We start from the raw sequence: 15,231 nt of genomic DNA on the forward strand, positions 1-15,231 counted from the left end.
AGCTAAAGCAACTGCCAGTAGAAACACTCACTGCTAAAAAAAACTTACATTAAAAATCAGATGTAGGCAAAAAAAAGGTAAAAAATAATAATAATACTGAGATTTCTATAAAAATTAGATGTAGGCAAAAAGCTAAAAAAAAACAAACTCAATACAAAAATTAAAAATTAAAAAAAAATAATAATTGGCCTCACTAACTGAACAAACTGCCAGTTCATTCTCTCATTTCAAGAAAAAAAAACTTTGATTTTAAACCGATTTTTTTTTTAATTTTCGGTATTTTTATTTAAAGTACTGAAATGTTTCTTTCCAAATAATGAAAGAAATTGATAGTCAAAAGAAAAGGTTTTGAGGTGGGACAAGTGGTTTTCGTTATATTGATCGGTGATCATACATATGTATATCTATATATTTTGAAATTTGTATTATTATTTTTATTGATAACTTTTTAATAATAGGGTTCTCAATACATATTTGCATCATCAGTTGAGTTGTTTCTTTATAAATATTATTTTTACCGACATTTTTATAGATTGCCATTGATACATTACACTATGAATATTACCAAAACAACTAAGGCTCAGAATTCTACACAAAGAATATTTTGGAAACAAATTAAAAAAAATTTATATTGAGTTAAAAATTAGGTGGCAACCCTATAAAGAACATGTTTTGAGTGTATATGTACTCTGCATACATATGTATGTATAAAGCTACATAAAATATGCTCGGCAAAATTAGTAAGACACAAATTGGAATTAAAAAAAAACGTGGCAACACTAAACAATAATATTTCTGGATGAAAGCACTTAAACTTACCTTTCATTGGATATCCATATTAAGTTGTGATAGGAAAATTTAGTGGAATTGAAAATAGGTGGCAACCTTACACTAATATCCTAAGGGATGACATTTATATAGGCAAAGCATTGTTCAAGAGCTTTCTTTTCTAACACATAAGGAGTATTTTAGTTTCCTAATCAAAAAATTAAAGAAAAATGTACAACGGAAAATAGGTGGCATCTCTATTAAAAAATATTCCTGAATTGGGGATTTTTCCATTGGGTACCTTTATTAATATATTTATTGAGCTTGTAATTAATGTCGAATAGGTGGCAAGCTTATATTAACTCAAATTTCTAAACAACACCACTCTGTGACTGCTAAAATGTACAAATCTGTACGAATGCACTAGTCGTGTGATCCCTGCTTTAGTTTCATGCAGAGTGCAAGAGCGCCCTATCTCAGCTGATGATTCAAAAACGCTCTATCCCACATATTTTCAGATGAGATAGGGCGTTTTTCAATCAAATTCTGATGTAGGGCGTTATAAAGCTATTTTCTGAGATAGGAGGCTACAGAAGGTCAATAATTTTGATGGAAAGCTGGGGTCAATCGGTTGAATTAAGGGTGATCGACTGTTTAAGAACCCCTATTCCGTTTATGGTTGGTCAAAGTATTGACGGTAATTAATCAAGCGATCGAAGAATTTTTGTTGGAATGCCTAGGCCGATTTTGATTAAGTAATGTTTTAGTCAACCACAAGAAAAGTCTAACCTGTGTTCTACATAATTTAAAACACAAGAGACATTTCACGGCCGACTATCCTAGTCGAAAACTCAACTGAGAATGTTTCTTCACTAAAAGATTCCTGGGTTAATTAAGGCGATCGGCAGTCTATTGACTGAAGCCTTTGATCGAGCTCCTGGCTCCTCTAGACGAGGCCTTGTACATCCCTTCAAACAGCAACTGGTTCAAGATTTTATCTTTGCATAGGGTAAATATTTAGTTCGAGTGAAATTCAAACGTACCAGTGCCTTCGGACCACAGTATTATAAAAATTTTAAATTACAACTTCCTTGAAATTGATGGTTGTAGGAGATTTCCCTTTCACTGCCAAAATTATGAACCACTTTTCCAATTTTTTTTTTCTATCACCTTTCGAAAGGTATATGCATATTCACATATATACACATATCATACATATTGTTTATAGGTACTAAGTTAGTAGACAAAATAACCCACACTAAAACACCAAACTGGATTCCATAGCGTTTTCGATTGGTGACATCTGCCACACAGACATCACTTTCTCTTGCAGCAACTTAAAGCAGAGTGTGTGCAAATATTTGCTTTCATATTCATTTTAAATAGGAAAAAAGCAAAAAAAGGTGGTAGTTGCCTATGCTATCGTTTAGAAATCAACACGCGGCATAAACAGCATCCTTTATGCGTAAAATTTCATTTTTAGTATTTTGGCAACACATTTTGGCCTTCGATTTCCCATTTTCAGCTATTAGCACAGCCGCTGATTCGCCTGCTACAAACAATTTTTGATGGCAATGTATTCAATATGTTGTTAGACAAAAAAAAAATATCCCAATAAACATTGGGCTTGGTTAACAATTCGAAAATGTTTGGAAAACTAATCTGTTTTTCAAGTCTCAACTTCGATAATGAATCTGGAAATAGGTTACTATTCGATTCGAGAACTATGCCATTCTCCAGCAAAACGGAACCTTCGTTATCCAATGTATTTTACCTTCATTATGAATTCGAAATCCAGCCCATTATCGAAGGGAAATTTTAATGAGAGAGAGTGATTGTCTTATATTTCCCTTTGAGAATGAGCTGGATTTCGAATTCATAACGAAGGTAAAATACGTTAGATAACGAAGGTTCCATTTTATTAGTTTCCCGAATACAAACGCGCGACCCGCTTTAGTTGAAAAAATGAAACTTTATAATAAACATAAAATTCCCAAAAGCATTAAAATACGCAACTTTCTCTCTTGTTACTATGGTTCTCATTTTATTTTCGAACCAATTTCGAGTGTATTTCGAAAGTTTTTCGTTGGAAAACTAAGGTTGGTTATGAGTTCGTTCACAGTTCGATATTCATTATTGGATATTGAAGGTCTTTTTCGAACGTTCGCCACAATGTTTATTGGGATCTGTAAAAAAACATGTCTCCCACCTACCACCATATAGACACTAGCTAGCAACGTTCGTGGGCTAACAGCCTAAAAGGCTGCTACATTTCATTTTATAGTCAACATTTGTACCCATTGCGTCCGTGTTTCTTGCTTCCAAACGACAATTGGCAACAAACCTACGCCAGGCATGTAGTCTACGCCTCCGCAGTGATGAAATTTACTTCTCTACTTTTTCCACAACCATACCATCTTGCAGCGTAAACACTACCGCTTGCCGTCCTCACACACAACCTCAAGTGCTGCCTCACCCATTTCTGATAAAACTTTTGTGCTGCTTGCGCGTCATTTTGTCGTTAGCTGAGTACGTTTTTGTAGGGGTTGACTTTTTATGTATCTTTTCATATACATATGTTGTTATTGAGTGACTACTTAAGCACAATTTTTGCCAATTTTTAGCAATTTTTTTGTCATTTCGCCTGCTTGCCAAATTTTGCATAGGCAATTTCACGCATTTGCGCTAATTTGTTTATAACAGCGCGGATGCGTTCTCGCTGCCAGTAGCCGTAGTGGTTGAAATAAACTGTTATTTTGCTTGCCTAAAGCACATGAGCGGGGTTGCATTAAATGTGACACTCAAGCGTGGAAAATTTGTTAAAAGCCATATTTTACTTAAAATGAATATTTGAAAACCATTTTGGCGTAGTAAAAATCGAATATTCATATTCCTCACAAGCAGTCATATCTACACATATGTTTGTATTAGTATGCTTTCATACACACACACACACGCATGGACATTTGATTATAAGAAAGTATAGTACAAATACATTTATGCTCCTTCCTTTATGCTTTCTCAAGCAGCCCCATGAATATTTATATGATTTCTTTTTTTTCTTTGCCTTTCCACATGTGCACAAATATTTACTTTTCTACCCTTATTTCCATATTCTCTCCAATGTCGTTCATTTTTTCGGTTATGCAAACATGTTTACATATAATTTGCCCCTTCGCATATTAATTTGTGTGTGTTTTTTTATTCTTTGCAACTTAAAATTCTATTTTTGGTTTACTTACATCTCACACTCAAATAGTAGCCAATCGATGAGTATTGAAAGTTCAAATGTCGTGACGTGCATTTATACCAGCCGGAATGTTCGTGTCGTATCGATGTAAAGTTTAGGAAACCATCGCCAGTTTGGGGGACCTTGGGGGAAAGAAAAATAGAAGAAAAAAAAAGAATTAAATTTGTTTGTTATTCAACTTGAATATAGAAATAGAGAGGACAAAAATAAATAGTAGAAACCAAATCGAGGCATATGAATTGCAAATTCTATGGAAATTTTTAGCTTAATGCTGTAGGTAAACGTGAAAAAAGATCTCTTATTTATTAATATTTTTGGATGACTAGATATTTGTTTTATGTATGTTTTTACGTTAGGGTGGTCCTTAAAAATATCCCAATTTCGCATAAAAAGCGATAACAAATAAATAAATTTACAAAGCTGTATACAGAAGAGTTTCTTTCTTGCAAAGAGGTTTAACAGCACTTTACACACATAAATTAGGGTGGTCCTTAAAAATATTAGTATATATATTTTATAAGGGGCACCCTCTTATTTTGTTCTACGTATGTGCAATATAAATAATACATCCAGGAAAATTAAAAAAAATTTTAGGCATCATTACCAGGGTTTGAAAAAATTTTACCAGCTATAACTCAAAGAATATATGAATTTATGTTAAGTAATAAGTTTCAATGAGGTGTTAAATTTGGCAGGTATCAGTTCAAAATTTTGTCGAATTTTTGCGATTTTTTTTTTTTAATTTTAATTTTATTATTATTTTTTTTTAAACCCTGGTAGCGGTCTCTAAACTTTTTGTTTAAGGTTTGAAATTTTCGTCGATGCTTTTATTTTTTATGTAGAACAAAATAAGGAAGTGCCCGATAAAAAAATTCTGATGTTGATAATTTAAGAACAACCCTGAGAGTTTTTCAAGTTTGTTTCTCTTTGTTTTATTTTAAATAAAACTGTATTAAAATACGTTATGTTGTTCTATTCTAAAAACGAAGTTGAATTTTCGGATTCGATGCTTTAGAAATGTCCGCTTTTTGTCAACAGAAATCTGGTCACCGTAGCTATACCATAAAATAGTGCGCACGGCCGTCCGATTGTCGCTTATGCCGCACTTGATCGACTGGTTAAGCTTTGGGCATATTAGAGATGACTCAGTTAATTTCATCCGAGAGGATCTTGGGCTCCCAGGAGCAAAGACTTATTATAGCAAGGCAACATAATTTCAAGAATTGACTAATTTCTACTGCTATTTTTGTTTAACGCAAATACGGCTTACGACTAAAGTTCTCAAAGATTTTCATTATTTTAAGCATTTAGTAAATTTTTAAATTATTTTAAATCCTTTTTACCCTGAATATTTTCAAGTAAACGCTTGCAAAAAGGTTTTTATAGCGTTTGCAAGTAATTAAATAAGCTTACAATTTTTGAAAAAAAAGAGTATACTACTATTTTTTAGAATAATAAAAAGTGTTCATATTTTAAGCAATTTTTTTGCATTTAAGACGTTCCTCCTCTTTTTACTTTTCTATAAAAAAAAACTTACTACTTTTATACTACTGAAATTAATTTATTTTTTTTATTCTGGCAACAATATTTTAATAAGTTTACTAAGAAAACTAAAAAAAATCTACTACTTTTTTAGTACTAAATTTTATTTTTATTACGAAAAATAACGCATTTTCGATCATTTACAACTAAACACACCTACCACTTTTTACACAAGTTTTTCGTTTTTCTATTGCGATTGTTTATTCCTGCTTGTTTAACTTTTTAATACCCCTCAACCAGCCACTTGCATTTAATTCGATAACCGCATTGTTATTTAAAAAGCTTCTGAAACTCTCAAAACTCCTACATAAATACACTTTACAACTAAAATAGTAACTTTAAGCAAGAAGAAGCTTAAACACACAGACGGAAAGATAACAAAAACCCCACAAACGAATAAAACAACTATGAAACCATTGAGGACAACTACGAGTATAACGACAAGTGGCAAAACAAAATTTGTCGCGCAAATCTGTTACTGTTGATTTTCGGTTGTCGGCTGGATTTTTGCCTATACCTTTTTACACTTTTTTGGTACCAAAAATTTTCATGTTATTTAACTTTGCCACAAAGTAACTACATACTTAAATACATATAAAACTAACAAAAAGGGTATGGGTAAGTGAGGAATACACATAAACATATGAATCTGCTTATGTCCTCAGTAAGCAGATGCAGACATTGTGAATTCCTTTTCACCATAATATGCGTACACATACGTATGCATATGTACTTATCCATACATACATATGTGTATATGCTTCAGCTCGTCTAAGTACATATGTATGTGCATTTGTAGCAGAGTACGCCCCAAAAGTTGAAGGCATAAATTGAGTACGTAATGGATAAAAAGATTACAAATAAGTAGAAGGAGCTAGATTTTTTTCCCAAAAAACTGCGAACTCTCAAAAAAACTGTAACCTTCAAAATCGAAAGGATTTTTGCTGCGGCTGCTGGAATGAAAAGAGCAGCTAAAACTATTTTTTATAAAAGAAAAAACGAAGCAAGTCCATTGCCCCTTTTTAAAAAATTACTTCCAAAAAAACGAAAGAGACGTTTTAATTTACTCTATTATTTATTTATTTTATTTGAAAAAAACCGTAGTTTCTACTAGGAGATATTTTAAAAACTGGAAGCTTTTCTAAAAACTTTGATTTACAGTTGCTACAGTGAAAATCGTAACACTGCTCACTGCGAGGATAGGCTTCTATCTACTTCTTGTATATTTTCTATGAATAAGTATATAAAAGACGATCAAAAATTTTAGTCACTGTGAATAAAGCTGCTTAAAAAATGTAGCAAATATTCTACCCACAAAACAAACGTAATGAAACTTGCAGCGTAATGCTAAAAATAAAGTCAGCCATTGTGGTAAATAAGAGTGCTTTTTAATTTTTTGGCTTGATAGAAGTGATAAAAAAGCATTAAAAATTAAATTTTCATAAAATTGTTTTAGTACTTTTCTACTACTATTTTAAATACTACATTTTCAATTCATTTATCATATCTTTTAAATTTAAGTAATAATAATTTTTGGGTTGAGTGAAAAAACTATGTAATTTTATTACATTTTCATACTACTTTTTTAGTATATAAATTTTTTTAAGTTTAAATAATCACTTTCACTATAAATTTCACTACTACACTAAAGCAAAAGTTTAGATTTCTACAAAAGCATTGAAAAAAAAATATTTTCTCATATTTCACATAAAGCTATGAAATGAACTTTACAAAATTTCATTACTAAAATTTATATCCCTGCTTCCTGCTTTATTTCACTAAATAAATAAAAAATTAAACAAATGTTTAAAACTGGTTTTAAAAATTTTTTCTACTACCTTTTCGGCGACTGTTTTTCTCCAGCAAAAGAGTCTCACTCTTAGGCTCCGAGAACGGCAAAAAATGGTTTCCTCGAAGCCTAATTTGACAAGGGATGGTGGAGATTCGTTGCAAAAAACCACTTATACTGCTCTTTCACCACTAATTGTTTGACTCTCTTGCGACTATTTTTAACATTTCAAGTTTAAATTTTTTGAATAACTTTTCTAAGCTCTCTTCTTCTCTGCTACTTTCTGTTAATAGTACTGATCATATATGTTTGGCTATTTTAACAATTCTATAACCTATTTCCTTAGCTTGTTACTTGGTTGGCATTCAGTAAGTTCAAAATAGGTTTGGGGTGGTTTCACCAAAGTAATTTAATGCGTACAATTTTCCTACATCAATAAGAATTTTTTATTTTTTTATTTTACTTATACTGTGCATTACTCATTAATTAAATAAATTTTAGTTGGTTTAAAAAGGCAAATTTGTCTACTACATTTTTAACTACCTTTCCTACTACTATTAAAAAAAAATGTTTTTAAAAATTTTCTTCTAAAATTTGTTTTTTTTATAACTTGAATTCTCATTTCATACAACTTTAATTTAAAGGATCCAAATATTTGTACTGCTTCTTTTACTACGTTTTCTTAAACTATTTTAGCAAAAACCCTTTTAATTTTTTTGATATTTATGCAGCATATTTACTGCTCCTTCCATTAGGTTAAATTTACTGCTGCATTTAATTTAATAATTTCTAATATATGTTTACTACCTTTCTACTACTATTTATCCAGAAACATTTATTAACACTTTATTTAATATGTTCTTAATTCCATAGACCAAAAAAAAAATAGTCCTGTTAGTATTTAATACTCCACACACTTATATTTTAAAAACTCCCAAAAATCTCAAACTCGCTTGAGTCAACCTCACACTTAACCAGAAATCTAGTGCTATTTACCTACCCCATGCCTTTACAAAAATTACATACTTTACGCGTCTGCACGCAAACAGCATAGTCTACTTACCGGCGTATCACCATCGTCCTTCTGCCAGCGCGGCGTACTTGGCGGATTCGAGTCAACATCGCATTTAAGCGAAACTTCAATGCCTTCGCGCAGCGGATAACCGAAACCAGGTGTGCGTGAAATAGCAAATGAGGGCGTATCTGTAAGAAGCAAAATGAAGTAGTAAATATCAAACGAACATATATATGTACATACACACAAACAGAGAAAGAGTAGAGTAGAGAGATGTCAAATTCAAATAAAAACATGTGTAAGACGAAGGATAGCAGTTGAGATGTTGCCGTGAAATTTTGGCCAAAAATCAGCCAAAAGTGTGGCATACAACTAGGCGCTAGAGGAAGAAAACACGACGCAATTACTCTCTACCTACTATTAAAATGCTCAGCAGGCGTTGGTAGGTGTTGCCCTCATACGATTCGGCTGGTTTTACACCGTTTTGTCGCTTTTTAATTAAAAACTTTATTATTATTATTATCATTGTCTGCGGACACACACACACACGCACGAACACAGATTTGCCTGCCGAAAAACTTTTATAATTAAAGTAAATGTAAATGCGGCGCGTGTTAAGCGCACAACAACAAAAGCAAAAATACAATGCAAATGCTTACAAAATATAAATGGCACAACAACAACGAAAATCAAATACCAAAATGACAACAAAAATCAGCGAAACAAAAGTTATCTCCTTCAACTATACTTGCTTACAGATGTATTGTAAATTATAGTTGTAATGGCAGTTGCGCGAACGGGTATGACGCGCGTGTGTGTGTGTGTGCAAAGGATGCAGGATTTCCGCCTACTCAAAAGTTGTAGTTGCTTTTTGTTGCGCACGAGAAATCTCGTTTCGGAAGGCGTTTACTTGGTTGGATCGCTATTTAGCGTACATACATTTGGAAGGTGGAAATGTAAGCATACTTTTTGGCGTTAAAAGGTAATGAAGGCGGGCAGTGAAGTGGAAAGGCACTAACGTTACTGAAATGAAATTGGTGTGATTACAAAGCTATAAATTTGTGTGTATTTATGGATGATTTTGAAATGAGTTTTGGGTTTTTGTTTAGTGGGATTTGGGACGGAAAATTAAGTTTTTTTTTTAGAAGCGAAATACCAAAATTTTTATAATTTGAAAAATTAAAGCGAATAATTGATTGATCGGAAGAAAGCGCTTTCCTGTTTTCGCAGTTTTGTGCAAAATTACCGAAGTTTCGAAATAATGACCAGACTTAGCAATTGGTAATTAAGACTTTTTGCAAATGGTCGACGCCATTGTTGAAGCTAATCGTGAGCAATCGACATGAAATAATCTTTTAAACAGGGCAAAAAACAACTCCTTGTTGCATTTCTAAGTGCCTTCTCTTGTGTCGGAATAAATTGTGTAAAAGTAATTTAAATGGAAATGTCTTCATGGAATAACAAAATATAAATTTCCCAATGCCTCTGAAGTGAAAGTGCTCGGTCTAAGATACATACATATATGAGCAAATCTCACGAGTTGTTCAGTTTTTCGACAAAAACATGTTTACTATCGAAAATGTTGTGGAATAATGGAATCAATGTAATTTTTTGAAGTGAAACTTTTTTAGCGGCGGTTGGTTGGTTGGGAGTAAATTAGCAAATTCAACGGATATTGCACACGGAAATGGTGCAACGGAAATGGTTGGGACGGAAACAAGTGCTTTTTGAATGTATGTTATCAATTTAACAAAAACTTGCTAATAAAAAGTTAAAGAATAACACTTAGAAAGATAGAAGAAGAAATATTAAAATAAAGGTAATTATAGAGAAAAGGATGCATATAGAGACACAGAGACTCGGGACTTGTCGATATAATAATCGAAATTTTTATCGGTTTTGTTATCGACATTTTTATCGCGTTTGTTATCGATCTTGTTATGGATAATTTATCGATTTGGTTATCGATTATTTATCGGTTTTGTTATCGATTATTTATAGATTTTTTGTCGATCTTGTTATCGATCATTTATCAATTTTTGATTGATTTTGTTATCGATTATTTATTGATTTTGCTATCGATTTTGTTATCTAAATTTTTATCGATTTTGTTATTGATTTTTCTAACGAAATTTTGATCGAATTTGTCATCGATATTGTTAGATGTTGCTATCGATTTTGTTATCAATAGTGTATAAAGATAAAAACGAAGATAAAGGAAAACAGAATAACATAAGTGTAATTAGAACAAACTGGGGTAGAAGTAGGGATCTAGATAGAAAAAAGGAAAAAATATAATCTTAAGCAAAAGCAGATGTATGTAGGTATATATGTACATATATATGTATATTGGTAATGAGACAAAATAGATATTTAACGTACGTAAGTTTCACTTCTCCAGTGTGGCCCAGACGCACTTACTTTTTTCTCCATTTGGTGGCACCTAGTATCATTAATATAAATTGTTTCGTATTTGCAAGAGGAACATTTTTACCGTTCAATGATAAGGATTTGAAATAACGTAAACTTTTAAAATGTAAAAAGCGTTAAAAATTATAAAAAAGCTGTAACAAATATTCTGCATGCTGCCATTTTTCTTCAGTTTGGTGTTACACTCTTGAAGCTATGTTGTATATGATGCCAACTTTCATTGTCTCTAACATGAACATTTTCTTTGAAAACTTCCAAAATAATGCATTTTTCGAGTGAAAATGAAAAAATAGTAATTTCGTTACTTTTCCCCTAAACAAGCGTTTTGAGGCTAGAATTGTTCAAATACTTGATTTATTTTTTATTGTGCTTGTTTTTGGAACTCCATTGATTGAAATAAATGGAAGAAGAATGCTTTAGCATTTTTTTCTGGCGAGAGAAGGGAGTGACACTAAAAAGAAATACAACTCGTGGGATTTGATTTTAAATTTCGAAAAAGATGGCAACTCTTTTCGAAAATATTTTCAAAACTAAAGTTTTCTCGTTTGAAACCCATATACAAGTAAAAAGCGATTTCGTTTATCTTATTAGTTAAATGGGTTTACAATTTCAAAACAGAAGGCAAAAGTCTTCAAAAATCTTTTCGAAATACAAATTTTTTAGCCCATTTTGTTTGACACCAACCTTTTTATGTCACCTCTCTTAGAAAATTTCTGTTTTGCATTTATTTAGTGCAATCAAAAATCAACAAAATCACACCCATCCACTCAATGCCTATCCAATTCCATTAAATGCTCAAAGCACATGCATGTCAGTAAGAACTTTTCACTCCTATGTATGTACCTTTTCAACTTCCATTTGCATGCAACACTCGTTACTAGTTACAATGACGTTACAATGCCACCGTGTGTTGCACGCTAATGAGAGTTTAATAACTTTGCCACTTGATACTTTCGGAGTTACTTCACTTTACTTACAGATTTTTGTTCCGTTTTCTATGCATCGGCAGTGTGACACTTTTAAAATCTTCCGCAGCTTCAATGTAAGCTAGCTGTCGATTATGTGTGAAATAGCTGCGATAAGTTTCGTTTCTTTTTATCAAAAAAAAAAAAAAAAAACAAAAAAAAAACTTTTAAATCCAGTTTGTAGCAAATATTTGCCACGCAAATTATGTGAAATTTTTCAAGACGCAAGTGCAAATGCTTATAAGATTGCCAGTGTCATTAGCCACTTTTTTTTGTTATGCTACTTTTAGTGGATTTAAGCGCAACTGCATGAAAGATTTAAAAAATAGGGAATTGCTGCCCTCTTTAGATCAGCTACGTCAAAATACATACAGCAGGAGTATCGTTTTAAAGCTTTCTATCCAGAGGGGCTAGGTAAAGCTTTTATTAAGCTCACGTCTACAAAAACTGTATAGAAAGTTTGGAAAAGCTCTGTACGTGCGTAGCTTAAAAGCTCTCGCTGACCGTCACGGCTGCATATAAAGCTCATATTTTGCTTAAAAGCTTTCCAGCGAGCTTTTCTGAAATTATGAGCGTACTTTTTTGTAGACAGAGGTGTACATAAAATTTCATTTTATTGCTTCAAAATTGCTTTGTAGCTTTTTTTAAGGGTTTAGATTTCTTAAAAAGTTTGTGTGGTTTTCGTGAAAAATGGTATTTACTTTTACTACATATCGCTAGCTTAGAAAGAAAAGTTGCTAAGTCCCATTTTAAAAATTTTACAGGAGAGGAAAAAATCTTCCTATAGCCATTTTCTTTAACTATTTCGCAAGACTTTGAATCAAACATTTTGCGCGTTTAAAGCAGAGCCAAACTCCATAAGAATCAGAAGGTTTCGATATTTATTAAAAGAAGTCGTATTATTTTGGCCTTATCGGATTTGCGGTGCTTCTTTTGGACTTAGCAAATTTTCCTTTTATTGCTTATGAAGAGGAAAAAATAAAACAAGTACCTTTATAATTTTCGAAACGATGCGTATTCAATTTCTCTAGCCTCCTATATCAAAATATGAGTTTTCATAAAAAGTGGACTTAGCAACTTTTCACTCTAAGCTAGCGATATACAAAATTTTTGAGCTTAAAGCTTTTCTAAAACATAATTTTTTAAAAGCTCCTAAAATTATTTAGTTTTTTTTTTTATTTCACATTACAAGACAATTACATTTAAAAATAAAAACTCGAAGAGAACCAACTCATATTGGCATAATTTAACTGAGAGCTTTTGACTTATGTTATGTGTTAACTTCTCCTCCGAGCTATGATTTGTTTGTGGCTAAACGTGATACGCCTTCTCTCACAAACCCTTTAAGGGTTTCATTGCACCACAAGAAGTTTAAAAAGGAATTTTTGCAAAAAAAAACATTGCATTGTTCAAAAGTTTTATTTCTAGAAATGGTTTCCTCGCAATAGTTTACTGGCACTTGCATTTTAATAACTTTTTCAAATTAATGAATATTTTGAAAATATTTGCAGTTTTCTATAGAAATTTCTATATCGAATTTCAGAAATTTTGAATTTATTATATACCCACCAGGGTTGCCATTGACGAAAAAAAATATTTACCATCCACTTGAAAAAAATCTACCAAATGTGGGAAATATCTACCAATAATTTTTTATAATCATTTTAATAAAAACTATAGTTTTCTTATTTTTTTATTTATTTTAATTAAAACTATAGTATTTGAGTCATATTATTGGCATATTCTCAGTTTCCTTCAACCAAAAGCGGAAGTGATGAAACTAAAGGCAACAATGAAACTTCATTATTTGAAAACTTCAACTCCAGTTATTATAGACAAATACAGTGACTCAAAAACGTGACTTTTTTTAATATTCGCAATATTTTTCGAGTAAAAATTGTTTATTGCTTTAACTAACAACATACAGAAAAATTCCAAAAATTTTCGTCTAAATTTCGAATTTTTTACTCTGAATTTTTAGAACAATTTAAGGTAAGGAGTTTTAAAGCAAATGTTATTTAAGTATAGCAAACAATGTGCTGCTTAAAATTCCCTTTGATTTTTTTTATTTTTTTTTATTGATAAAAAATGGCGTTGCTTTAATTTTTTTTTTGTGAACAATCATAGTGCATAATGACATACATACCTGTAAATTTTTTTTATATTTAAATATTCATTTAAAATATTTAGGCAATCTAAAGCTCCTCGGGATTCCAGAAAAATTAGTTTTGAATGGAGCGCGATATGTTCGCCTTATATCGATATACATTTATACGTATGTAATTATATAAAAAGTATGCAAAGAAATTTATAATATATTTAAAGATAACTACGAAAAATAAATCGGGAACGGAAAGTTCATCAAAAATCTACCAAAATGAGAAAAAATTTACCTTTTTACCAACCCAAATTTTTTCTACCAATTTTGGTAACAATTTACCAAAGTGGCAACCCTGATACCCACATTTTGAAAGCTTTTGCTGTTTTTGCATGTAAACATTTTGAAGCCATAGTGTAACCGCTTTAAGTATATACTAATATCCTGGTAATACTATTTCAGTCGCTCGTTGCTCTCTGCTAATGGGTAGTGAGTAAGTACCATTTAAATGCGTATGGTAAGTTTAAAACGAGAAATAGCGCGGCTAACAGTATGCTCCATCGAATGTTTTGTTTAGTGTCGTTTCTTTCTTGCCGTGCAATGGAATTCTCAGACGGCTAATAAAAAAATGTTACTCGTATTACATTATTATATATATATTTTTTTGTCAATACCACAATTTCTTAAGTGCACATTTTGTAGTCGAATATATGTAGGCTTTATTCGCTATTTAAGCTATTTGAGTTCCCTAGCAGCTTAAATCGAACATTTAGAAATGCTCTACATAGCTGAAACTTAATCACCTGCCAATGTTTGCGCCCAGGAATATGCTACACGCAAAAAACTTTAGTAGTTATTTGAAAAGTTCAGCATCATCCTGCCTACAATTTCAAAATTTAACACTTCGTTTTGCTGTTTTGCTGCTACCGCTTCTCTTTTCCCCCCTCCATTACTTACATTGCACGTCGAGCAGCAGCGATGCATTTTGGCGTATTTTCAACGTCGGATGCTCCATAACGCACAGAATGCGAGCATTGTGATGGGCTCGATAGACGGCCGGCAAGCGGGCCTCACTTTTCGCGCCGCTATTGATTTTGTATGAGTTTTTATCCTGAAAAGAGAAAGAATAAAAAACAAGTGAGAAAAGCAAAGATAAACAAAGTTGCGAACAACAAAGAGTTGAATGTATGTATGTCTAAAAAAACAAAAGAGAAAAGCATGGTGTTGGGCAAAAATTTTTCAAAAACATTTCGTATGCAGTGAAAAATTTACATGAAACACGCTGAAGCCTCGTATGTTACCATCCCCACACCCGCCAACTGCCCCCAACTACCAATCCTCTTAGGACCAACATTTGTAGGTGTCGAAAAATGT

At 31.9% G+C, this 15,231-nt stretch overlaps 1 protein-coding gene across 1 annotated transcript in view; it reads right to left on the minus strand.

Moving 5' to 3' along the window:
* LOC118745243 overlaps positions 1-15,231 on the minus strand; it is a gene marked incomplete at its 5' end in the record, with an annotated part of 188,160 nt that overhangs the window by 62,072 nt on the left and 110,857 nt on the right. Inside the window, 3 exons of the mRNA XM_036478770.1 lie at positions 4,011-4,140; positions 8,413-8,552; positions 14,815-14,968. Of these exons, the coding sequence (XP_036334663.1) occupies positions 4,011-4,140; positions 8,413-8,552; positions 14,815-14,968 (424 nt within the window). The remainder of the gene's footprint in view (positions 1-4,010; positions 4,141-8,412; positions 8,553-14,814; positions 14,969-15,231) is intronic.

This window comes from Rhagoletis pomonella, unplaced genomic scaffold (assembly GCF_013731165.1).
Source record: "Rhagoletis pomonella isolate Grant_MI unplaced genomic scaffold, Rhpom_1.0 Rhpom_scaffold_00008, whole genome shotgun sequence".
NCBI classification, from domain to species: Eukaryota; Metazoa; Arthropoda; class Insecta; order Diptera; family Tephritidae; genus Rhagoletis; species Rhagoletis pomonella.